Source organism: Heptranchias perlo, chromosome 17 (assembly GCF_035084215.1).
Source record: "Heptranchias perlo isolate sHepPer1 chromosome 17, sHepPer1.hap1, whole genome shotgun sequence".
NCBI classification, from domain to species: Eukaryota; Metazoa; Chordata; class Chondrichthyes; order Hexanchiformes; family Hexanchidae; genus Heptranchias; species Heptranchias perlo.
In genome coordinates this window covers 24331961-24359153 of record NC_090341.1, presented here as the reverse complement: position 1 = coordinate 24359153, position 27193 = coordinate 24331961, and the positions used below count along the sequence as shown (strand labels likewise).

At 41.6% G+C, this 27193-nt stretch overlaps 1 protein-coding gene across 1 annotated transcript; it reads left to right on the top strand.

Annotated features, from left to right (window-relative positions):
* Positions 1–250: 250 nt before the first annotated feature.
* Positions 251–23082, top strand: actr8 (actin related protein 8). Its single transcript, XM_067998740.1, has 13 exons — positions 251–509; positions 6822–6992; positions 8511–8621; positions 9173–9277; positions 10172–10345; positions 13000–13093; positions 14235–14367; positions 15689–15842; positions 17062–17157; positions 17866–18006; positions 18233–18497; positions 20870–21033; positions 22694–23082. Exons 1-13 carry the CDS (start codon positions 396–398, stop codon positions 22835–22837), a joined length of 1866 nt encoding a protein of 621 aa, XP_067854841.1. The 5' UTR covers positions 251–395; the 3' UTR covers positions 22838–23082.
* The last annotated feature ends 4111 nt before the right edge of the window (positions 23083–27193 follow it).

The window sequence follows — 27193 nt, the reverse complement described above, 5'->3', positions numbered from 1 at the left end:
CAGCACGGGCTGCAGAGACACAAACACAGGAAGCAGCACGGGCACAGGATCTGCAGAGACACAAACACAGGAAGCAGCACGGGCACAGGATCTGCAGAGACACAAACACAGGAAGCAGCACGGGCACAGGATCTGCAGAGACACAAACACAGGAAGCAGCACGGGCACAGGATCTGCAGAGACACAAACACAGGAAGCAGCACGGGCACAGGATCTGCAGAGACACAAACACAGGAAGCAGCACGGGCTGCAGAGACACAAACACAGGAAGCAGCACGGGCTGCAGAGACACTCTGAAACGGTGACCAGTGCGAAGTATTTTGGGCAGAGCCAGGGGCACCATCCCGGGAGAGGAACCTGCTGCGGGGCGCTAGGCCTGGGCCTGGGCCGGTAAAATGACGCAAGTGGAGCAGGAAAACGGCAAAGAAAAAGAGAAAGAAAAGGAGAAGGAGCAGCGCGGGGTGAAGCGGCCGATCGTCCCCGCCGCCATCCCAGAGTCCGTACTCGAGGTGAGTCCGAGAGAAGTCAGGGCGGACCACGGGCCCGGGGCAGGGCCAGAGACGGGGCGACGAAGCTCCGCCGCTTGGCGGAGACAGTCGCATCGTTACATCCAACATCGCGGCCTCCGTCTGCTCGGCATTGGGGCCGGGCCCTTGCGGTTGTCTCCAACCTGCAGCTCCTCCCCTCGGTATCTCAGTACCAAAGTGATGGGAGTCTGTCAAACGTATCGGGTAAATATGTACCTTTCTTCCATAAACTGCCCACGAGTGGTTTCTTAGAGCAGCAACACAGCTTACTCTGAGCTTTAATTAGAGGGGGAAAAGTTAAAATCAAACTCTTTAAAAATATGTTGAAGAGGATGCAGAGGCGAGTGCAGCTCAAGAGCAATGGGAATGAGTTGTGACTATTGGGAAAGCACTTGTCTGCCACCTTTCATCTAATGAGATCAGCACAAGGTGCTTTAAACTTTAAAAAAAAATCTGCACGGGATTTAAACGATGCTTTTAAGGCAGCATTTATTGCTCCTCCCAAGTTACCTTGAACTGCAGCTATTGTGGTAATGGAGCTTTGGAATTCTCTACCCCAGAGGGCTAGGGCTGTGGGTGCTCGGTCGTTGAGTATATTCAAGGCTGAGATAGGTAGATTTTTGGACTCCAGGGGAATCAAGGGATATGGGGATCGGGTGGGAAAGTGGAATTGAGGTCAAAGATCGGTCATGATCTTATTGAATGGCGGAGCAGGCTCGTGTGTATGCCCCGACCCTCAGGAGCAAGTGTATGGAGGTCTTCCAGCATCACCCTATACTGCTGGCGACCTCCAGACCAATCGTTCTCGTCGGTGACTTTAACTGCATTGTCGTTGCGGCTGGAAGATCCAGCAGGGGCGACGTTTATACTGGACACCGCGTCCAAACTCTTGATGGAGGTGGTGAAAGACGCAAAGCTTTGCGACGTCTTCAGCAACCCTACAAATGGAGCGCCGCAGAGATACACCTGGTCCAGGCCAGATGGGTTCATCCGTTCTAGGATAGACTTCCTTTTTGCGTCCCCAACGCTCAAGGCCAGATCCACCGATGTCCAACACGGTGTTCTTCTCTGACCACTGCCTCCTACTGGCCGACTGTCAATCGCAAGGGGATATGGAAGTTGAACATGAGACTGTTGACCCCGGAGAACATCGAGGAACTAAAGAGGGATTACGCAGGTTGGAGAACCTCGAAACCCCTCTTCAATTCTACGGTGCACTGGTGGGATGCGATCAAGGCGAACATCAAGAGGTTCTTCCTCCTCAAAGGTGTTCAGAAGGCAAGAGAGAGAGGGAAATGTCGCAACTCCAGAAAAGCATGCAAGATCTGCTCCAGCTGCAATTGATGGGAGTCGATGTCGGGGAGGAACTCCGAGAGGTGAAGGGCCAGCAAGCCTAGCTGTTCACCTCCGAGGCCTCAAAGATCATCTTCAGGTCCAGAGTCCGTTCTATGGAGCAGGGCGAGAAGTGCTTGTGCTTCTTCTCCCAAAAGCTGCACAGAGAGACCTCTGTGATCAGCAGCCTGAAAGAGGAAGCCAGCTTGCTGACATCCTCGCAGGCCGACATACTGAGGATCAGAAAATCCTTTTAAGCCGGGCTGTATAACGCGAAGCCCATAGACAGCACGCCCCCCCCCCCCAACCCTTCCTGTCCTCTATCATGGAAGTCTTAGAGGTCAGCGAGCGGGAGAGCATGGATTGGCCACTGACCTTGGACGAGCTGACAAAGGCCGTCCAGTACCTCGAGATGAGCAGAATTCCCGGAAGCGACAGCTTACTGGTCGAGTTGTACTCTGCTCTGTGGGACTGGATAGACCTACTGGAAGTGAACAGGAGTATGCTTCTGGCAGGAAGCATGTCAGAGTCCATGAGGAAAGGCATCATCACCCTCATCTACAAGTGGAAGGGGGAAAGGGAAGAAATCAAAAATCGGAGACCCATTTCCTTGCTAAATGTCGACTACAAGATTCTGTCCAAGGCCGTCGCCAACTGGCTCAAGTCTGTACTGGAGCGGGTGATCCACCCGGATCCGACCTGTACTGTACCTGGCAGGAAGATCTCTGATAACCTTGCGCTGCTCAGGGATACGATGGCCTACGTGCAGGACAGAGGGGTGAACACCTGCCTCATCAGCCTGGACCAGGAGAAGACCTGTGACAGAATATCCCACACGTCCATGATGGACATGCTCTCCAAAATGAGCTTTGGGGAGGGAATCCATGTTTGGCTATGACTGCTCTACGTGGACATCTATAGCGCAGTCCTAATCAATGGGTGTGAGTCAGAGAGCTTTCCGACCAGAACTGGAGTCAGGCAGGACTGTCCTCTGCGGTCTTGTTCGTAGTTTGTATTGAACTGGTTGCTGCGTCCATCAGGAAGGACGCAGGCATCAGGGGGGGGTGACAATCCCAGGCAGCGGAGGCTCTCAGGTTAAGGCCTCCCTGTACATGGACGACGTCACCGACTTCTGCTCCGATCAGCAGTCGGTCCACACACTGATGGGCATCTACGACCGTTTTAAGCTGGCCTTGGGGGCCAGAGTGAACCGAAGTAAAAGCTAGCCAAGTTCTCTGGCAGGTGGGAGGCCCGGTCCCTTGTCCCCTTCACCGTCAGATCCAACTGTCTGAAGGTGCTGGGGATCTGATTCGGGAGGGCCCCTGGCCTGCACAAAGAACTGGGAGGAGCGGATCGCCAAGGCCAAACAAAAGCTTGGTATGTGGGTGGAGCGATCCCTCTCCATAACCGGCAGGAACTGGTAATAAGGTGTGAGGTACTCGCGGTGTTGCTCTACGTGGCCAGGGTCTGGCCCATTCCCCACAACTCCGCCGTCACAGTCAACCGAGTTATCTTCCACTTTGTCTGGAACATTCTAAGAGTCGGCTTCTTCCCTGACCAGACGATCGATGCCATTTGGCAGAACGTCTCCTCACCGGAACTGACCAACAGGCACCAGAATGAAGCCTGGATGGTGGTGAGAGAGGCCCTCCCAGTGCGGTCCTTCCAACACGCATGGAACCTCAGCGCCAGCGGAGCTGCGCTCGAGGCTGTGGCGGAGAGGAGACCGTCGTCCACCTCCTGATGGGCTGTCCATTTGCGCAGAGGGTGTGGAGAGAGATGCGTTGGTATCTGTCCTGGTTCATCCCAAACAGTTCGGTAACACAGGATGCTGTGCTGTACGGGCTGTTCCCCGCGACGCACACCGAGACAGATATCACCTGCAGCTGGAAGACCATCAACTCGGTGAAGGAGGCCCTTTGGTCCGCCCAAAACCTGCTGGTCTTCCAGCTGAAGGAGCTGTCCACAACCGACTGTTGCCAACTGGCACATTCAAAGGTCAGGGAGTACGTGCTGCAGGACACACTGAAGGTGCGACCTATGCAAAGGCTCTGTGGGGAATGGCCACCGTATAGAGCCACTCCACCTTGTATTGTACAGAATGTATTAGAAAATATGTACTGTGTTTTAAAATTGTAACAATGAGATCATAGTGTATATGATCAGCATTGTATTGCTTTGAACTGCTGTGATGCATTTTGTGCCCCTTATTTGAACTGTGTGTAAACTGTGTGTATCTTTAAATTTTATGGAATAAAGTATATTTTGAAATTTAAGAAAGTGGAGGTCATGGCCTGGGAGATGCCATTATGGTAAGGTTGGTCTGTTGCTGTAGTGCATCCACAGATACTACATACTGCAGTCAGTGAGCAGGAGTGGTTGAGAGAATTGATATTGAATCTAGTGATGAATGCCAATCAAGCAGACTGCTATATTCTGAATGGCGTTGAGCTCCAGTGTTGTTGTGGTTGCACCCATCTAGGGGAGTAGCGAGTATTCCATCACACTCCTGACTTGAGCTTTTAGATGGTGGAAAGGATTTGAGAAATCAGGAAGGTGAGCTATCATCACAGAGTACCCAACTCCTGCCCTATTCTTGTCACTGTGGTATTGATATGGCTGGTCCAGTCAAGCTCTTGGTCAATGATGACCCCCTTCCCCTCCCCAGGATGTTGGTGGTAAGGGATTTGGCTGTGGTGGTGCCATTGAAGGTCGGGGGAGGTGGCTGGGCTTCTTTGCCTGGCATTTATATGGTAAGCTAAGATGTTCAGTTCCGCTGTAGGATAGCATTGCCTGCTTCATTATCAGAGGAGTTGAATACTGGAATTGTCAACAAACAGGCCTAATCCTGAGATTGTGTTGAAGGAAACTTAGAAAAACATACACATGCATTGGAAAGGATATATAGGCGAGCAACACAATGAGTCTCCAAGTGCATATGGGATGAGTTATGACTGAGGATAACATATATACCACTGTCAACATAATGAGCTAGATTTTGCTGTAGCAGGCCATCTAACGGTGTCTGCTGTTAGTTAAACTAGCCCCTGCACCCTTCAGCTCAACATTTTCTTGCCCACTAAGTTGCTGAAAATATGAGCTGATCCAATCCCCTTGCAATAAAGACACAGCGAGGGAAACAGGGCATCTGGGACCTGAGTGAACAGGGCAAATAACAGGGTATCCCCATAACCAATGAGATTTAAGGATTGGGAAATAAACAGCAGAAGGGGGAGTGAATTAAAGGGTATGAATTTATAAGAAATAGGAACAGGAGTAGGCCATACGGCCCCTTGAGCCTGCTCTGCCATTCAATTAGATCATGGCTGATCTTTGACCTAAACTGCAGTTACCTGCCCAATCCCCATATCCCTTGATTCACCTAGAGTCCAACAATCTATCTATCTCAGCCTTGAATATACTCAACAACTCAGCATCCATAGCCCTCTAGGGTAGAGAACTCCAAAGCTTCACAACCTTCTGAGTGAAGAAATTCCTCCTCATCTCAGTCTTGAATGGCCGACCCTTTATCCTGCGACTACGCTCCCTAGTTCTAGACTCTCGAGCCGTGGAAACTACCTCTCAGCATCTACCCTGTCAAGCCCCCTCAGAATCTTATATGTTTCATTCTTCTAAACTCCCGCGAGTATAGGCCCATTCTACTCAATCTCTCCTCGTAGGACAACCCTCTCATCCCAGGAATTAATCTAGTGAACTGCCTCTAAAGCAAGTATATCCTTCCTTAGATAAGGAGACCAAAACTGTACGCTGTACTCCAGGTGAGGTCTCACCAAAGCCCTGTACAATTGTAGCAAGACTCCCTTACTCTTGTACTCCAATCCCCTTGCAATAAAGGCCAACATGCTATTTGCTTTCCTAATTGCTTGTTGTACCTGCATGCTAACTTTTTGTGTTTCTTGTATGAGGACACCCAAGTCTCTCTGAACACCAACATCTAATAGTTTCTCACCATTTAAAAAATATTCTGATTTTCTATTCTTCCTATCAAAGTGAATAACCTCACATTTCCCCACATTATACTCCATCTGCCACCTTCTTGCCCATGCACTTAACCTGTCTATATCACTTTGCAGACTCTGTGTCCTCCTCACAGATTACTTTCCCACCTAGTGATGTCAAATCAGGTACAGAAAGAGAAATTTAAGAGACGAAAAGAAAGATTGGATTAAGAGAGAGAGAGTAAAAAGTGAGAAAGAAAAATTAAGAAATTTTTTTTTAAAATTAAATTTAACATTTTTAAAATCTCCCTAAAACAATTCAAAACCTGAAGGAATGAGACTCTACACTTATAATTTTTGGTGTCGAAGAGGTTGATTGGCAGTCATTAACACTTACCACGTCGTTACAAGGGTATTTATAAGGGTGCTTGTAATTACTAGCCCTAAATGTCTGCGGCGGGTTAGTTCGTATCTACCGTACAAATACAGCAACTTCATGACGTTCAATACATGCCAATGGTGAGGCAGACAGCAAAATGCTGTTTTCACAAAGCTAACGCTTTTGGATACTGGCATTTAACCAGCCCCTTGCCTGTAGGTACTGTACCATTTACGCATAAATAACGGCGAGGGCCATTAGCCTCACCGTTATTTTGACAGCAAAATCTAGCCCAATGCAAGTGACCCAAAGTGCTTTAAACTTGAGCTGTACAGTCTAGAAAGAAAGCAGTTAAGGGAGGTATACTTAATTACGTACTTTAGGCTTACCTTATCTAAGACAGGAAAGTGGGATCAGAGAATTTAAAACAAATTAGTGAAAAGTGAATTTTAAAAATGTTAGAAAAAACTTTACCCAAAGATTAATAAATGTTTGGAATAATCTACCAGCAGGGGTTAGGGTACTAGAAGGTTGAACTTCAATGCCTTTTCTCATCCTTCGTTTTTCTTTTGTATGTTCATATGATGGATTATAAACTGAGCCTTTTAATATTTACTTTTGAAGCCAATCCAGAGTAACTTCATAGTGGTTATTCATCCTGGTTCATCCACTCTGAGGATTGGTCGAGCTGCAGATACACTTCCTGTTGGTGTGTCTCATGTCATCGCCCGAAGACATAAACAACAAGGACAGACTCGATATGAGGACCCATGGCTCCAAAGGGATGGTCTCAATGTAAGCTTGCTTTTTCGCTTTATCCTCTTTATAGTGATTGAGTTCAGCCTTTTAGTCTGCTGACATTTGGGTTGTGACAAGGTGAAGAATTCATGTTTAGGGTTAAATCCTATGAGCCAATTTTTGCCTGAGAAGACCAATTTCATTTTCACTGGAGAAATGTGTTTTTTATTTCCTCATTATGATTTTCAATCTGCACACAAGTAACATAGCATACGGACTTTGTTTTTGCAGCTCACTATTAAACTTATTGATCTTCACACCATTTATATAGATTTTAGTTAGATAATTGATGTTTTTGAATCGTTTGCAGTGGGGGGAAGGGAAGTATAAATGACAACATGAGACTGCTGAAGCTTTGACTGCTCTTTGATCCAGAAATAAACATTGTAAAAATACCCAATTCTTCAAGTGTCCCAATTTGTAAGAAGTTATACATCAACACAATAGCTTGAAAATTCACTTTTAAATTATCACCAAATTTAATAAACAGTTTTTTCCTTGTTCTTCCTCAAAAATTAGTATTGGAATCTTGGTCTGAATTTAACCCAGATAGTTGGGATAAAAGTCTTATATCCTTGCCAGCTCACGAAATAAGTTTGGTTTTGTCACAGCCCATTTCCAAGTGAGTGCTCACTCGGCATAAATTAGCGTCAGGTTTTTTTGGGAAATGAAAACTTACAATGTTGCGTTAGGTTCTAAGGTTGGGGTCCAGGTGCATTATTCTGGAACAGTAGAAGGAGCTTTACTTTGCATTTGGTTGTGTTATACCTGACCTGACCATGCTTGACACTGGGTTAAAAATGTGGGAGAGTTCCAATCCCAACCTCTGACAATCATTAACTTGACCGGCACAGAAACTCCAGAAAAGGTACATAATTTGTGCATGAAAAGACCTTTTAATGATCTTCTAGTGCAGTTCTGAGGCAAAATCTGCAATGCAGCAAGTGCTTATCAGTCAAAAATAAACTTAAATTAGAAATAGAAAAACCAGCTATTTCTTCACAAAGAAGATTTTTGGAATCAAAATTAATAGCCAGAAGGTAGAAAAATTGAACTATCAAATGATAGACAAAGGCATAGTAGGACAATAAATTTCACTGTGGGGATAAAACCGAACTGGTACACAATAAGATCAGTGCCATATCTCATTTGTGTGAGACATTTGCTATACTTAGAATGTTACGTTGGATGCTTTTGATCGTGTTGTCAGAGCAGATCTATGTAAATATTCTGCTCAGTGCTGATACAGCAAGCAGTCATTTAAAGCCTTTTTAAAACCTTTTATAATAAAAATGATTAGATTCCAATAACTAACTACAGGAAGGGAATTGTATAGCACAGCAGGAATTGTACTATAGTATTGTATGTTTTAGCATTGCCTTTATATCTTCTCAGTGATTGCTACTTTAGTGAAATCTCTATCATTACTGCCTAATGATTAATTTAATTGCCAACATGAAGATAATCTAAATTTGAAAATCCACAAATAAATTAAATTGTTTCTTTTTTTTTTAGAAACCAGAAAGTAATGACCAAAGACAGAATGGTCTTAAAATGGTGGATCAGGCCATATGGTCCAAAAAGATGTCAAATGGTGCGAGGCGAATACCAGCTCCCCCAGACCAGGTAGAGTAATACAGTTTGCTGGAGTAAGATTTTGTCACAGCACTGATTTTGCACATGGGAAAATGTGGACATCTCTTCTTTTAAAAAAAACCTGTTGGTTAATATCTGCATGCCTTATTGAACAACATCAACAATTTGCATTTATATAGCGCCTTTAACATAATAAAATGTCCCAAGACACTTCACAGGAGCGATTCGCAAACAAAACTAAGACAGGTGACCAAAAGCTTGGTCAAAGAGAGAGGTTTTAAGGAGCGTCTTAACGGAGGAGAGAGAGGCGGAGAGGTTTAGGGAGGGAATTCCAGAGCTTAGGGCCTGGGCAGCTTTATGTATTAAAATATAACTTTGATACAATAAAGTGTGATCGGCAACTCACTTTATAATTTGACATTTTCCATAGAGTCTAGACTGTAAATATTTGTGCACGGAAACAGACATTTGTTTGAAACTCCAGCAGTTGGCGGTGCAAATGTTTCCTCAGTAGATATGGTTGCATTTGATAGCATTCCGAGTAGTGGAGGGCACATTATAACGTTATATATACTTTTCAGGTGAGGGCATATAACAAGCAGATGAGACCGGCAGTCTTGGACACCAATTCTGGGGTCAAATGGACAAACACCTCACATCAACCTGAGTTTCTTGTAGGAGAAGAGGTAAAACTTTTTTTTTACTTTTATATGTAAACCTTGGGTAGTCCTATGTGTGTGTGTGTGTTCTATATAAATAGACATTCTGCCACTGATGTGGATTACTGTGTGCATTGTTAGATGCTTTGGGATGTCCTGAGTTCACGAAAGGCCCCATTTAAATGCAAGTTCTTGATTGTCTGAGTTCTCTTTCTTTTCTTTCTATTTGTTTATTGTACATAAAAGTTCAAATGTAGGGCTAACTTGCTTGCTTTACATCCATTGAGACAACAGGAAGACTGGGCTTACCCGTTGACACTCTAGCACATTTTCTCTGGACCTTTGTGCTTGTACTAGGGTATGATTTGTGAGCCATTCTGCTGTTTTGTTTCTTCATAGCCTCTTATGCCACCAAATATACAAACTTCATAATCATGCTGGTTATCACATTTTTTCTTCTGCAGTTGGAAATGTTGGTATTAACAATTTCATTTTAGTTTAACCAACCAATGTTGTGAAAATTATTTTATACTTGTTCTAAGGTTCTTTGTGTAACTTTACTAATAAGAAAGAGTGTGATTTTCTTCACTGTGGCAACTGTTGATCATTAGGCAGTAATGATAGTGGTTTCTCAGAGATCTATCCCAACCACTGAAGTACCTAATTCACTCGTCTTCTAATCTGTCATGTTAGCCTCTTCTTCTTGTTCTGTCTACTTTTATTTACATAGAATTTACAGCACAAAAACAGGCCATTCAGCCCAGCTGGTCTGCATCGGTGTTATTAGAATTTGATCTGTCTAGCTTTTTAATTAATTTAGTAACTGATAGAGCAGCAAATTTGTTTCATAATAGAATTGAAATAGTACAATCCAAAGTTAAACATGATGAACAGTATTATCCTCCCATTCTGTTCCAACAGGCGTTGTATGTAAATCCATCAGACTGCTACAATATACATTGGCCAATTCGCAGAGGTCAGTTTAACCTTCATGCAGGACCTGGAGGTTCTCTCACTGCAGTACTAGCTGATCTGGAGACTGTATGGACGTATGTTATTCAGAAGTTCCTAGAAATTCCCTGTAAAGATTTAAAGGTTAATAACTGAACTTTCTTGATGAAAACAGTAAAACTCTGAAGTGTATCAGGATTTATTCTATTATGAAATACTTCAATTATTGACCACTGCCGTCAATCATATGCTATAGTTAGAATGTTTTATTATAAAGCTGCATTTCAACTTTAAAAAATCAAATGGATTGTAAGCTATTCACTTTTGTTGCATAATTCTCTTCTAATTAATTCAGTTATACAACTAATTCCTGATAAGCCTTTATCAAAAATTGCTATATTCATGAGAAGTTCAATGAAACAACATTAAGATTTTTTTTATTACATAATTTCTTCCGTACTTTTTATTGTTGTATGTGTTTGTGTCAACAGTGTACCATTTCCACTTTCAACCATTAGATTCTCAGCAAGTCCGGGGAAATGATGCACTGTGATGGTGGAACAGGCACAAATACAATTTTCAGGAGTAAAATTAATACCGTACTAGAAATTTAATTCAGAATAAAAATAAACACTTGAACCCTATTTCCCCTTCTCCCTCTTTTTTTCTAATGTTATTTTTACTTTTTCCCCCTTTAACCTATCCTCATCTATCTTTTCTATACCTTTCTTCCTCCTGGTTTCCATCGTCCATTTTGGAGGTGTCAGCAACTTCCAAAAACTTGAGCTTTTACTTGCTGAAAATTGGCTGCAAGACTGGTTTCTCAGCAAATCAAGATTCTTTACACTAGATGTACAAAGTCAGCGGCAGCTCTCAGTAAATGATCACACCCATATGAGTAAGTGTGTACCCAACACACTGAAGGTTCATTTGCTGGAGTTTGTTTTTACAGTAAAATTGAGAAATGCAGTAACATCTTATGCAGAAGATAATGGTAAGCTTATTAAAATATGTAATCTGGCCCAAAAAAAAATCACTTAAAGGAGATCTTCCATTTAATTCTACAGAACATATATACAAAATTTCAGAATAAAGTACTGTCCCCACCTACATAAAAAATATTTCTAATTTGTAGAAGATTTTTTTGTTCCCTCCTTTGGACACCTGCCACTTTTGAATCACTTTGCATAATGAACAACTTGAAAGTTGCTCCAGTGACACAGGTTATGGATGTGTACAGGAGTACTTCTAAACAGTAACTGGAAGTTAGTACTTCAGACTATCCTAGATACATATACACAGGCACCCAAGCTAGAATGTGTTCGTATTGTCTGAGTATGTAAGAACACATTGCATAGAATTTGAAAACTATTTGGTCTATCAAGACTATTATCCAGAGGCTGTGTTCAATCTGCCCCATCATGAATTCTGTTCTGTTTAATCTCTTAACGGAGAGTCTGCAGAAATTTCTCTGACCCAAAGACAGTCCAGTAAAAATACAAATATCCATCAACAATTACACCTCCACTATTCAAACCTGTCAAGTTGCTTTTAACAGGTGGCTTCTGTGACCACGAAACCATCATGTCCCATAGAATATTTGATCAACTGTAACTATGTTTATCCCTAATAGGTGTCAGCTTGGCCCACTGGTAGTACTGTCACCTGGAGGTCGTGGTTTCAAGTCCCACTCCAGGGACTTGAGCACATACCTAGGTTGACACTTCAATGCAATACTAAAGAAGTGCTGCATTATTGGAGGAGCCGTCTTTCAGTTGATATGTTAAACTGAGGCCCCAACTGCCTGTGTAGGTGGACGTAAATGATCCCATGGTACTATTTGTGTCCTGGCCAACATTTATTCCTCAATCAAAAACAGATTAACTGGTCATTTGTCTTGTTGCTGTTTGCGGTACCTTGCTATATGCAAATTGGCAGTTGCATTTACCTACAAAACTACAATGACTGCACTTCAAAACCAATTCCATAGCTGTGAAGCATTTCGAGACATCATGAGGACATAAAAGTGCGAGTTCTTTCTTCATAATCTTCAATCCCATTCCTAACAAAATATTTATTTGGCCCTTTTTTGGAAAGAGCTAACTGATAAAGCGTTGACATCTTTTGCTGGGAATCTATTCCGCATATCCACTACATGGGGGGTGGGGGGGTATTTTAATTTCTTCACTTGAGAGACATGTCTTCGTTGTAAGCAATATAACTAATCAAATCAACATGTAGGAGATATTTGCAGCCATATTTGCTTTTAAAGAAATTTGTAGGTTACCAAATTTGTTACATCAACTGTTGCTGATCGTTTGTATTTGATTATGTGTAAATTCCACATGTATGCAAGTAAGCTATGTCTATATTACCTTTTCTTCACACTGACTATGAAGATTCAGTGGCAGCCATTAATCCAGCACAAATGGACCTTTCGCAAATACAGCATCAATATTTACAATTGGAAAGCCATCTTTTGAGGGAACAGCAGAGAAAACAGCCCTTTTTCAATACTGCACTGAAGTGTCAACTTAGATTATGTGGTGAAGTCCATGTAGAGCATTTGGGGCAAAATATTAAGCTTTAAACTTTTAAAGTGTATTTTGCCATAGATAGCTAGAACATAGAGTTTTCAAAGCATTTTGAAACAATGTTGCGACCCATTCAACATTTTTAATATATAATAAATACATTAAGACACTTTCTGTTGACACATTTTTCTTTTTGTATTGAACTTCTAAAAATATTTCTATAATTCTGGGATTTATTTAATTCTTTTGTTTTGATTACACAAGTATTACAGGTGTATTCTGCTAATCCCAGATATCTACAACAGACAACATGTTAAAGAGCTGATAAACCTACTTTTGAACAATATAGGATTCTCAGGTAAGCATACATAGTATATTTATTATTGTTCTGGCCACACACAAATTTAATTTTACTGTGGACCTATATCAAAATATTCAACAGACGAGCACTCCTAAATTGTTTCTGTAAGAAAAAGAAAGGGTAAAGTTTTGGGTGTGATCCTTCCTCAGAATCTTAAACTTTAATCTTACTTTCCCTTTCACATGCCGATGAATCTGCTGTGCATTTCCAGCATTTTCTGTTTCTATTTCACATTCATGATTTTTCATTTTAAGTCTAAAATGATTTTCCTATTTGAAAGGATTAACAGAGGAGAATATTTAAATTAATGGGTAAGTAATTCACACTAACAACTACTTACATTTATACAGTACCTTTGATGTAGCAAAGCATCACAAGGCATTTTACAGCTGGGGGTTAGACCTGAGCTGAAGTAGGAGGGGGACTTTAGGAGATGGCTAGATATGCTATTGAAGAGGTTTTTAAGGAGGATTTTGAAGATGGGAGAGATATAGCAAGACAAAGGAGTTTAGGTTGGGAGTTCGAGTGTGGAGGCAAGTTGGTACAGCGGAAAGAGGGAAAACACAAAATCTTAGCACTGGAAGAGTGGAAGGTATGAGCAGGCGTTCATGGAGGTTATAAAAATAGGGAGGAATGAGGCAGTGAAAAAAATCTGAATGTGAGAATGTAGATTTTCAAGTCAGCGCGCTGGGGGACAGGAAGCATCTGGAAGTCAATGAGGATCAGTGATGGGTGAGTGGGATTTTGTCCAGGATAGGATGTGGCAGCAGAGTTTGGGATGAGTTGGTATAGGGTTGGATAAAGATGTTAAAAGCAGAGGCAGGAGACTTGTTATGTAGGTTGATGGAAGCAGCAGCATTGTGACGAGTGGAGGAGACAGAGTTAGATAGGGAGCTGGGAGTAGGTTTTTTTCTCGGGGACAGAAGGTAATGCCACTGGAACTTAAGACAAACCAAAAGATTAATAACTGCTCATTTTTTAAATGAGGTAATTAATGTTCAGTTAAATGAGAATCAGCAGAATTTTTTTTAAGTATCTTTTTAAAAATATATTTGCTCATTCATGCATATCTTCTCAGTTTTAACACCTTTTGATTATGAACGTTTTTAGTTATTTTCTTTTTTATAATGTTTTCCAGGTGTTGTTGTCCATCAGGAATCAATCTGTGCTACATTTGGAAGTGGTTTAAGCAGTGCTTGTGTTGTAGATGTAGGGGACCAGAAGACCAGCGTGTGTTGTGTAGAGGATGGAGTTTCACATCGAAGTACCAGGTCAGATAGATGTTCCATTTTTAATGGTGGATTAAAACTTCTTTTGAGTCGTTTGGATCCATGTAACCAGTGGAATAACCTAACCTGCTGTGTATTGTTATATCTGAAGAAAAAGAAGCTCATATGTGTTTCAACTTGGGCATAGATTTTTTTTAAGCAGGCACTAACTATAGAAAAGAAATATCTGCAATCCAGATCTGTCAGGTCTCACTCATTTGGAGTACAACTCCACTCATACTGGTAACTTATTTAATATATGCCACTTTCAAAAACTAAACACTGCTCCATATAATTAAATGGTTTTTCAATCTGACTTGCTGTTTTTGATCATGAATTGCACTCCTAAGATTTTCCTGATGTTAACAACATTGCCACAGCTTGCAGCTTTAAGTCACAATGGTGACAGTTGGTCTGGTGCTGCTGTAATGTCAAAAGAAAACCTTGTTTAAAAATCTGCAACAGGTGACACAGCAGCAAAACAGCTATGGTGTTGGGCTGTTGACTGGGAGACCTATTCACATTCCAACAGTGACTGAACTTTTCATTTGGACTTAGCTTAGAACACCACATTTACCAGTCTCATCTGGCACATTTGAAGATAAATATTTGTGTGCCTTTTAGCTCTTTGAGCAAGGAGTTTTCATGAACTAGATTGTTCTGACCTTATGACGAAGGCTGATGGTACAGATCTGGGATGGGGAAAGAAAGTGAACAAGACCAGGCCTCAAGCGCACATTGCCATCTCTGCTTTGAGCATGTGCGTTACTGTCCAGGGAGACATGTGATCTTGGCTGTCCTTCACCTTGTTTTCATTTTTTAAACTTATTTGGGTTTATTGAACTAGTGCCTTATACAGTGAAACTTAAAGGAATATATATTTTTCTTGCATTATATTGTGCCTTTAACATAGAAAAATGCCCCAAAAAGCTTTACAGAGGCATAATCAGACGATAATAGGTGCCTAGCCAAAATAAGAGACATTGGAGGGGTGACCAAAAGTCTAGTAAAAGAGGTGGTTTTAAGGAGGATCTTAAAGGAAGAGAGGGAGGTGGCAATGTGGAAGGGCTTATGGAGGGAATTCTAGAGCGTGGAGCCGAGATGGCTGAAGGCACAGCTGCCAATGGTGGAGTAAAGGGAGGGTACAATTATGAATAGGATTTACATATATGTAAATCTTAATGAACATGTGCTTGTCCAAGAGTTTTTTTAATAATCAGTTTATTTAGATTTGTACATTTTTTTTAATGCTATACCACCAATAAATGTGTATAATTGAAGGTAACGTGTATGTTGACTAAATTGATTTATCTGTGACCTACAGACTGCGTTTAGCATATGGAGGATCTGATGTGACCAGATGTTTCTTCTGGCTTATGCAGCGGTCCGGTTTCCCATATAGAGATTGTCAAGTATTCAATCGAATGGACTGTCTTCTTCTCCAGCACCTTAAAGAGACATTCTGCCATCTAGACCAGGTTAAGCATGGCTCCAGTAAAAGTCTAAATGGGGAAACTCCAGGAAAACAAGTGAAAAATATAATTCTAGATCTTGTAATCTTGAGTAAAATAATAGTTCATCAATGTTTTAAATAATATTTTGGTGAAAGGCTGTCAAAGTTGATTATATAAATATTTCCTTATAAATTGAAAGATAATTTTGAAAATAAGATTTAGGTGTATTTTGCTTTTTGAAGTTAACCCACCTTTTAATTTTCCAATTGCAATTCCACGGATTGTGGAAAAATGCAACCAGTCCTTTATTGCACAAAATTTCAGCGAGAGCTCAAACTCTGAAATGATACATAATGATCTAAGAGTGGTCGACGCTGAATCCAGTGTGAGTCAAGAGTTTACTCAATTTCATTCTGTTAGCGTGCTGCTATCCCAGACACCTTTCATGAGATTATAAAAAAACTCAGCACTGAAATTAGAGAGTGCTGGATGCAAGGGAAGATTTTTCCTAGGCCTGTGCCCAGGCACGTTGTATCACCTGGGTGCAGTGAATGTCGGAAAATTAGATGTGCAAAATTGGAGCACATGTCTGTAAAGGAACTCTAATTTTTCCTCCACCAATTTAATGGAGAAAAATGATGGGTATCTATAAAGGTCTGTGCTCTGACCCACCCAATTTTCTAATATTCGCTGCAGTTAACTGATCCAGTGCATTTGGACACAGACCTAGGAAAATCTTCCCTTGCGTCCAATATTCTGTCATTCTCCTAAAATGAGTGCAGGGCTGCAGGAAAAGGCTGCACTCATCCAAGTATATGGGTCTGCTATTGAAATAAAGTTAAATTTTTTTTTAATATCCTGCATTTTGTAAGGGACACCTGTCAAGCATGACTTGAGTCTTCTGTAGAATAGCCCTTAAAATACTAAATTAATTTTCAACTTTACAAGTAATCCCATACTGATTAGTGGGAACCTTTTAAGTAATTAGGATATAACTCTGTTGGGGATTACATCAATAAACTAGATTAAAATGGGAGTTTCTCAGACCCTCTTTCACCCCTTCCTGTCTCTTGCCCTCCCACCCCCCCCCCACCCCACCTCCCAAAGATTTAAGGAAGATTGTTTTATGATAAGTTTTAAGTATCTTGATTCTGTCATTACACTTTCTGAATGATGATGTTAAGCTGAAAATTTTATAAAGGTGTGGAATAAAACCTTTCTATTGTTCCACTTCACTAAACAGGATATCTCTGGAATTCAGGATCATGAGTTCAAGATCCGTCACCCGGATTCTCCAGCATTATTATACCAGTTACGACAAGGAGATGAAAAGCTACAGGTGACTGAAATGTGTATTTTAAAGATATTTTCTTTGAATAACTTTATAATTTGTAATGACTGAAGAATTCTATTCTGGTCTTTTTTCTAAAGAAGAATTTCAAGTTCAATCTGAGCCATATATTGTATTTTGGAGAAATAGCAATATTGAATTTTACACTCCAGGTGGATGCCATTATTTTCTTATCTTAGTATTTTCTGGGTACAAAAACTTTAAATTTCCATGCAGCAAAATTCAGTTGAAAGTCTAAAGATAGTTGTAAAGAACAAACCAGCCACCACAGTCTCCCAATATGTATTGTAAAGGAAAAGTAGCAGCATCTTTTAATGGTGGATAAAATGCATTGTTACAAGCAGAATGTGCTTTCCCCGCATCGCAGCAGCAAATTGTTGAGATCATCAGGAAGATGATTGTGATTGCGAGTAAACTAAAGAAGCTTACAAGTTTTTTAATGAGCTGAAATCTCTCTTTAAAAGGCATTTCTCAATACATTATCAATATTTCCATGATAAATTTATTTCTGAATTTAAAATGGGACTTCTTTGGACTTGCTTTATTTCGGACAGAATGAGAACTTGCTGTCTTTGATAGGTACTTAGGGATATTTGCCTGTAAGCTTCCATCAAGAGTGCTTATTCATAACCAAATAAGACAAACTATTTTGAGCTATGAATGCCAGTTAATAAATTAAATATTTGTGTACAATAGGCACCAATGGCCTTGTTTTATCCAGCTACCTTTGGAATTGTGGGACAGAAGATAACCTCATTACAACACAGATCACATGGTGATTCAGAAGATCCACATGATGAACATTACTTAGTGGCAACCCAGAGTAAACAGGAACAGGTAAGAATTGTGAGTTTGGTAACACATAACAAGAAAGCCTATTTAAATTGACATGCTCAGTAAAATAGAAGAGAAACTACTAAATCATTACTGCAAAAGAGTATATATGAGCTTGCTGAAGAATCTGCAGAGCTAATCATAATGGTTCTGTGCTTGTAATTTCTTTGAAATAGTTACATATATTTTATACCAAGTCAGTTAATTTGTTACCACTACAATTGCCTAGGCTGCCAAAGCTATTGCCGAGAGGAAAGCACTGGCTAAGTATGCTGGATATGAAGCAGAATCAGGCGCTCAGAATTCTGACAGTGCAGAGAAGAGTCATTCTCATGAACTAGAACTTGGAACTTCTCAGCATGATTGCCTACTGGCAGGAAATGATTCTGAGGATCTACCAGCAGCTCTGATGGCCAGAAAAACAACTGTGTCACAATTTGAAGGAAAGGCTTTGGGGCTTGATAAATCAATACTGCATAGTATTGATTGCTGTGGTAAGAATAATTATGAAAAGTACTGTAATTTCATAAAAATAAATCAGGAATTCACTTAAAAACTGGTCTCAATGGATATTACATTTACAGGAAGGTTATATATAATTCCATTAAAACAAAAGGTGAATAGCATCTTGGGTTTTATAAATAGGGGCACAGAACACAAGAATAAAGAAGTAGTAATAACTGCAGTTTTGGGCATCCCATTATAGAAAGGACAATAAAGCCATAGAAATTGTACAATATTCACTAGGATGATGCCTGGAATGGGAAACTATAGTAGGAGAGACTTGAGATGATGTGACTCCATCTCTCTCCCTGGCCGTTGTCTGAAACTGAATCAGACCATTCGCAACTTTGCTGTCCTCTTAAACCCTGAGATGAGTTTCTGCCCCCATATCTGCTTCATCACCAAGACCACCTACTTTCACCTCAATAACATCGCCCGTCTCCACCCCGCCTCAGCTCACCTGCTGCTGAAACCCTCATAAATGCCTTTATTACCTCTGGACTTGACTATTCCCAGTGCTCTCCTGGCCGACCACCCACCCTGCACACTCTGTAAACTTGAGCTCATCCAAAACTCTGCTGCCCGTATCCTTTCTAGCACCAAGTCCCGTTCACCAATCACCCTTGTGCTCGCTGACCTACATTGACTCCTGGTCCGGCAACGCCTCAATTTAAAAATTCTCATTCTTATTTTCAAATCCTTCCGTGACCTTGCCCCTCCCTGTCTCTAACTTCCTCCAGCCCTATAACCCTTCGAGATCTCAACACTTCTCCAATCCTGGCCTCTTGCATATTCCCGGTTTTCATTGCTCCACCATTGGTGGCCATGCCTTCAGCTGTCTATGCCCTATGCTCTGGAATTCCCTCCCGTACCTCTCTGCCTTTCTACTTCTCTCATTGTTGTTGTTGCCACTCTTCAATGCAGCAGAGAAGGCTAAGAGGAGATTTAATAGAGGTTTTTTAAATTATGAAGGGTATTGATGAGTGATTAGAAAAAGACCATTTCCCCTGTCAAGGGAGTCGGTGACAAGGGGTATCAATTTAAAAAGTTCACAGAATGAAGACACCTGTAAGGAGAAATTTCTTTACACAGAAGGTTGTTGGAGTATAGAATGCTTTGCCATGGAATGATTAAGACAGAGACCATGGCATTCTTTTAAGGGAAAATTGTTTAAATATTTGAAGCAGAGGAAAATACAATGCTATGGGGAGAGAGCAGGGCAATGGGATTAGTTTCAGATTACTAAGAAAAATCTGGTACAGACATGATGGGCCAAATGACCACCTTCTTTGCTGTAAATCTTTATGATTCTATTATTATTTAGGCAGAAAGTTAATCTGTTCCATTTTCTTCCTGCGAGCCAGATATGTATGCTAAAACCAGTGATCTCACAAAAAATGTGAGACCCTCATATACAAACAATTTGTACACAAAAATCCAGGCTCACCATACACACAAAAAAACAAAGTTCTCTAAACACACTAATTTAAACCTTCGCTATAAAACTTGGTTGGCTGCCTATACTTACCTTTTTACAATTCACTGCCTGGCCTGATCTGCTTCCCCTGATGTCCACTGTCCTCTTCTTGCTCCTTGCTTGATCTAGTCCATTGCCATCCACTATACTCCACTGCTAATTGCTTCCCACTGATTTCCTCCCCTCCTGTTTCTGTATTTGCTGCTGCCCAAAACTTGAAAGCTGCATTCACAACTCTTTAAACCTCCTTAGCCTGGAGGACTTTTAAGGGCTAATTCCTGATTGCTGCAAAATGACTGCTTCCTTCACTGGCTTTAATCCACCAAGCAGGGAGCAGCCTTTTCTAATTCACCAGACCGAGAAAATTTAAGGAGCCAAAGCTCTAAGTCAACATTGCAACCAAAGACAGGAATTGTGCGCCAGATTCATCTTAAACACCCCCAAACTAATTCCTTGTCTTGTATGAATGCTTCAGCGAAGAATTCTTTGAGTGATTTATATATGATTAGTAAGGATAAGTGTTTAAAAATGAGTCTGTATATTTAAATTGACATAGCAATTTAGTGGCACTCTACATTTGTATATAAGCATGCTGTATGATGGACCAGTAGAGCTCAGGTTTCTGTCTGACATCCCACATTTATGGAGGCGAGTTATTTTTGTGAAATTGCAGTAATAGAATAACTGAAATTCCTCATAAGGAATATAACTATCTAAATTTTGGACGAAGTTTGAGTATGTGACTTTTAATGGATTAATTTATTAAAATTGTTCTGAACAAAAGCCCTTTGTATAATTCAAGGAAGAAACATTTGAAATGTGTACTATTTTAATATTCTCCTGGTACTGTACATCACATAAGAAAAACCTTTTGTACACTTTCAGGTTCTGATGAAACAAAAAAGAAAATGTACAGTTCCATTTTGGTGATTGGAGGAGGTCTAATGTTCCATGGTGCTCAAGAATTTTTACAACACAGAATTCTGAACAAGATGCCACCATCATTCAGAAGAATAGTAGAGAATGTTGAAGTTATCACAAGACCCAAGGTGAGAAAAATATCTCCTTCATACTGTATCAGAACATATAAGGGTATAGAATTATATTATTAAAGGGTCAGTTTAAATAACTGCCTGACCCGGGTTACTGACAGTTCTGCCTGACCCGGGTTACTGACAGTTCTGCCTGACCCGGGTTACTGACAGTTCTGCCTGACCCGGGTTACTGACAGTTCTGCCTGACCCGGGTTACTGACAGTTCTGCCTGACCCGGGTTACTGACAGTTCTGCCTGACCCGGGTTACTGACAGTTCTGCCTGACCCGGGTTACTGACAGTTCTGCCTGACCCGGGTTACTGACAGTTCACCACCAAAGTTACACTGTTTTACCTACCTCATCAAAGGCTTCAACTGGCTGATGGTTGCTTCATTATTAGTCCAACAGAATTCACCCACATGTAGAAATATAGGGGTCATTTTAACTCCGTGGGCGAAGGCAGCAAAGCGAGTGGCAGTCCTGTCTGGGAGCCGCAGCAGGTAGGTGCGGCCTGATTAGCATGCCGCTTGCTGATTTCCCGAACAAAGGACCAGGAAGTTAGCAAAAAAAATCGGCTGTCCGGCCATTAAAATTAGGCAGTAGGAAACCTCTGCAGCGGATCCAGGGGAATGGCCTCTGGCACATGGTAAGTGTTCTGGGAGGGGAATCCTCCTAGCCCATGAGGAAACTTCTTCAAACATTTTTTTTTTAGAACTCACCTTACTGGTCTTCTGGCCCTGGCAGGCAAGCCACCATTGTTCCCCCATTCTGGCCTCAGGTTAAAATCTCCCCTGAGGACACCATTGGAGCCCGATCTGCATATTTAAAGAACTTGGGGCGGCTGTCTTTATCGCCTGCAATTTAAAATTGCAGTCAGCAAGATCGGAGTGGGGAAGGAGTGGGTAAGTCTCCCGCTCCATTTTAACTGTCCCCACCCTCCCCCCCCAAAACCTGGTTTCCGACAAGTGGGGGAAGTTAAAATCGATCCCGCTGTTGAGAGATGAGTTGGCATGTACGCAACTAAATTCACTGGGAGCACTGGTCCACAATAAGTACAGCTAAGTTCTGAAGTTTGCAGAACATGTGAATTTAATGTAGCATAGGTTAATAGAATAAATGAAAATCAAGCTTCAATCAGGAGCTGTAACTATTGATACAGTTTGATTCATTTAGAATTGCTGCTCCATTAAAATTAATTTGTATATGAAATCATTCTAAAAAGTAAGACTGATCTGGGGTAGTGGAAACTGGTACTAAATGACAGTGGATTAAAGGTCATCCTCAATCACTTACAGAAATTTACATGTGTGCAAACTCCTGAAAACATTCGAAATGATGGTCATAATTTGTAGTTTTAAGAATTGGAGTGGATCTACTGGTGGAAGTACCTTCTATGCTTTTCCCAAGGAAGCAGAAGTGGTCACCATACCGTTCTCTGGACAAGATATGCTGGCCTTCAGGAATTCAGTTGAATATCCTAATTAGCACTGTGAAGAAATCTCCATTCCTGCTCGCTCTGTTATTTTTATTCTCTTTAACATTCACGAGAGGATTAAAAATCCTCTACAGTGTTCCTAGAAAATGAGAAAAAGCACTACAACAGTTTTAAGTTGCCTTTCTGTTGGTGAGATTCATAAGCTGATTTGTTTTCACTTTATATCTTTTTATAATTAGGATATGGATCCACGCTTAATAGCATGGAAAGGTGGTGCTGTTCTGGCTTGTCTGGATACAACCCAGGAGCTCTGGATACACCAGCGTGAGTGGCAACGGTTTGGAGTGCGCATGCTACGGGAGAGAGCACCATTTGTATGGTGAAAAGTCCTATCCACAATGAGCCTTACATAATAAAAGTCCATGACTGACTTTTCTGAAAGCATGGAAATATATCAATATTAGGTTTGTCTTCCTGCTGTTTTGATAAAATGAGTACAATTGCAAAACTGTTACAGAAGTTATTAAAAAGCCTACTGGTGTATGGACAGTATTTTAGAAATTGAAGAGGAAGAGTTTATCCAAATCCGTGTTACTGTGCAAATATTTTGTATTGTTTATTATAAATAAAGTTTTTCCTATCTCATATTTGTCTCAAATTTTAGGCATGTAAGCACATCTGCCAAACTATTTAGAAATTACCTTTATATTTAAAATTACTAGGTAGAAGAGTTGATCGCTATTTGATTGTTTGTCATCATTTGAAAGGATTTCAATCAGACAGCCTTTCATTTTGCCTCGGCAGGCAAGGGATTTCTTCCAGTGAACTACCAGTATCTCAGCTGCGGCTGCTTTGCCTCCTGCTCCCAGTCTGCTTATGGTGTCTTGGCTGAGAGTTTTAGGTACTGTTTTAGCTGAGGGTAAATCATTCAGGTTACGAATGAAGCGTTCCCCTCGGCTTCATATTGAAGACAACTCACTGGAAATGCATCATGCTGCTGCATATTGACATAATTGTAACTGTTTGTGATGATGTTAAAACCTTGGATGAGAAAAAAGACCATAATCAGATCTAGATGGAATGGGTGCACAGCTGGCAGATCACATTTAATACAGATGAACGTAGTGTACACATGGGTGGGGTTAATGGTATGTATGTATATGCCATGCAGGACTTCGAACTTGAGTCTGTTCAGTGGGAAAGCGATCTAGGTGTTATAATGTATGAGTCTCTAAAGATTCACGATTAGTGCCGCGAGGCTATAGTAAAAGCTCATAGGGTATTGCGATGCATTGCTAGAACAGTCCAATTTTTTTTGTTTCAAAAATATACTTTATGAATAAAATTTGTAACAATACATACAATAAAGATGCCATATCACATTTCAAACATATTTGCAAGATACATAAAGTACAGTTCAAATATGATTCAAACGATACAGTTACACATCATACATGATAATTGCAGTTCATGACACTCTAGGGTGCCTCATTGCATTACAATCAAACAGCTTATTGATTAGAGATACATTACATTCATTTGCTATTTTACATTCTGCCCGAGAGTTTTTTTTCCCTGATTCCAGCCCTTCGGTATATACAATGTTCTAAATGGTGGCCTTTCCCCACAGCGCCTTTGCGGCGGCCGTACCTGGCTTCAGTGCGTCCCTGAGCACGTAGTCCTGGACCTTTCAATGTGCCAGTCTGCACACATGATTGAGGGCAGATCCTTGCACTGGAAGACCAGCAGGTTTCGGGCAGACCAAAGGGCGTCTTTCACAGAGTTGATGGTCTTCCAGCAGCAGTTGATGTCTGTCTTGGTGTGCGTCCCTGGGAACAGTCCATAGAGCACAGACTTCTGTGTTACAGAGCTGCCTGGGACGAACCTGGACAGATACCACTGCATCTCTCTCGACCTTCTTTGCAAAGGCACATTCCAGAAGGAGATGGGTGACGGTCTCGTCTCTACCGCAGCCTCCTCGGTGACAGCACACGGTGGCACTGAGAGCCCGGGAGTGCATGAAGGACCTGACAGGAAGAGCCCTTCTCACCACCAGCCAAGCTACGTCTTGGTGCTTGTTTGAAAGCTCTGGCAATGAGGCGTTCTACCAAATGACTTTGACAGTTTGCTCGGGGAACCAACCGACAGGATCCACCATCTCCTTTTCCCACGGGGTCTCATTACGTGCGGACCACTTGCTGATTGACTTGTGGTCAAAGATGTTTTTCTGCACAAACTTTTCTACGAAGGACAGGTGGGGCGGAACGGTCCAACTGGATGGAGCGTTCCGTGGCAGCGTGGCCAGGCCCATCCTTTGCAACACCGGGGACAGGTAGAACCTCAGCACGTAGTGACACTTTTTGTTTGCATACCGTGGGTCCACGCACAGCTTGATGCAGCTGCACACAAAGGTGGCCATCAGGATGAGGGCGACATTGGGTACGATTTCCCCCCTTTCTCTGGAGATTTGTACATCGTGTCCCTGCGGACAAGGTCCATTTTTGATCTCCAGATAAAGTGGAAGATGTCTTGGGTGACTGTCGCAGCAAAGGAGCGAGATATGGGCCAGACCTGCACCACATACAACAACACCGGGAGCACCTTGCACCTGATGACCAGGTTCTTACCCACGATCGAAAGGGATCGACGATCCCACAGTCTCAGTTTCTGCTTCACTTTAGCAATACGCTCCTCCCAGTTCTTGGTGCACGCCCCGGCCTCCCCGAACCAGATCCCCAGCACCTTCAGGTAATCTGACCTGACAGTGAAAGGGACAAAGGTCCAGTATAAAACAAAAAGCACTATAGTGTCCTTGTACAAGACCTTGGTTAGGCCTCATCCAGAATACTGAGTCCAGTTTTAGTCCTCTCACATGGGTGATATAGAGGCCCTGGAAAAGATTTTGAGGAGGGCCACTAGATTAATACCTAGCTTAGTTATCATGATAGGTGTAGAGAGCTAGGCTTTTTTACTCTGGGAAAGCATAGACTGGGGAGATTTGATTGAGATATTTTAAAAAATGAAGGGAATGAACTATGTCCATGTGGATAGTCTATTTGAATTAGATAAGTTAGAGAGAACCAGGGTACATGCATATAAGTAAGCAATGGAACAGGTTAGATGTCAGAAGCAAAAACAGAAAATGCTGGAAACACTCAGCAGGTCAGGCAGCAACTGCTGAGTGTTTCCGGCATTTTCTGCTCTTATTTCAGATTTCCAGCACCCACAGTATTTTGCTTTTATTTTAGATGTCAGGAGTTTTTTTTCCACTGACCTCTGGAACAAGTTCCTGGCTTGTGTAGTGAGTGTAGATTCACTGCAAGTGTTCTAAAGGAAGCTGGACGAGTCCCTGGCTGAGGCTAATGCCACTGTGTACTGAAGGTAGGTGGGATGTTGGGTGATGTGCCTCATCGTCACTGGTCTCCTGGAATGTGTTGGATGTCCTTTGGGGGTTGGAGAGGAATTTTTCGGAAATTTTTCCTCGTTAATTTGCCTCTGGTTTGTTTTAATCTGTCTTTTCTCCTCCCACAGGAGATTACATGACTGCTGGTGGGTGGGGAGCATGATGCTTAATTGCAACATAACTATCGGACAGGCTCGATGGACCAGATGGTCTTTTCCTGTCTGTCATTTTCGTGCATTTGTAAAAGCCATAGAAAGTTGTATCTATGAAATTAGTACAGTGATCATCGCATGGACTCTAATGACATGGGAAAACAGAATTTCTGTGACCTCTTCCACAAGTACATTGTAAACAGTTGGATTTTGGAGGGTAAGACTATTGTTTCTTACATTTGCCTCCTATGTTGCAGATATTTCTCGAAATATGAGGCTGTGTTTTATTTAATGGATTGCAAGGACTTCTAATCCTAGACTGACAATCTACACATGAGAATGTGTCCCCTTTGGAAACCATTATCTGCCTTAACATGGTAGGGTAGCAATTAGGGATTTTTTCACACACCTGTCTACATAAGTGTCCGATTTGGCTCACTCAAAGCACTCCCACCTCTGCGTCCAAAGGTTATGAGTTCATGCCCCACTGAGACTTGAACACATAATGTAGGCTGACACTTCAGTGCAGTGCTTCAATGCACAGTCAGAGGTGCCATCTTTCAAATGAGACATTAAACCTTGGCCCTGTCTGCCCTCTTAGGTGGATGTAAAAGATCCCAAGGCCCTATTTAATGAAAAGTAGAGGATTTCTCCATGTCTTGGCCACCATTTATCCTTCAACCAACACCGCCAAAACAGATTATTTATTTCATTGTGTCTCAGTGCTGTTTGGGAGACCTTGCTTACAACAGTCTCTACACTTCAGAAGTATCTCACTGTGAAGCATTTTGGGACATCCAGTATGGTGCTATATAAATGCAAATTCTTTCCTTCTATAATAAAAGTTTTGCATATGCACTTCCTGTCGGTCTCATGGTTTCTGTAGTGTTCAATTCCATCACTATTTTTGTAACATGCTATGTAATCACACTATTTCCATCACATTGCTGTCACATTTCAATTTTCCTTTTTATTTTAATGTATTGATTCGAGCCGCTTAGTTGAACCCCCCAAATTAAATGGCATTGTGGCAGTACTACATTACTTATACTTGACCAATTGGCTGGAGAGGATCGTGTAAGCCCCAACTTGCAGGTCTGTCTGCCCTTTATCTTTGTGCTTTTATTGCGGCCCTTCTACTTCTGTTGGCCATCCCATTCAAACTGGGGGCCTAGGTACACCAC

What these genes read in the sequence shown, in the direction of transcription:
- actr8 (XM_067998740.1), top strand. Translation starts at nt 396, where the DNA reads ATGACGCAAGTGGAGCAGGAAAACGGCAAAGAAAAAGAGAAAGAAAAG. An exon ending in TCCAAAGGGATGGTCTCAAT is followed by an intron (nt 6,993 to 8,510) that starts GTAAGCTTGCTT and finishes TTTTTTTTTTAG; the next exon opens with AAACCAGAAAGTAATGACCA. An exon ending in GTTTCACATCGAAGTACCAG is followed by an intron (nt 14,368 to 15,688) that starts GTCAGATAGATG and finishes TGTGACCTACAG; the next exon opens with ACTGCGTTTAGCATATGGAG.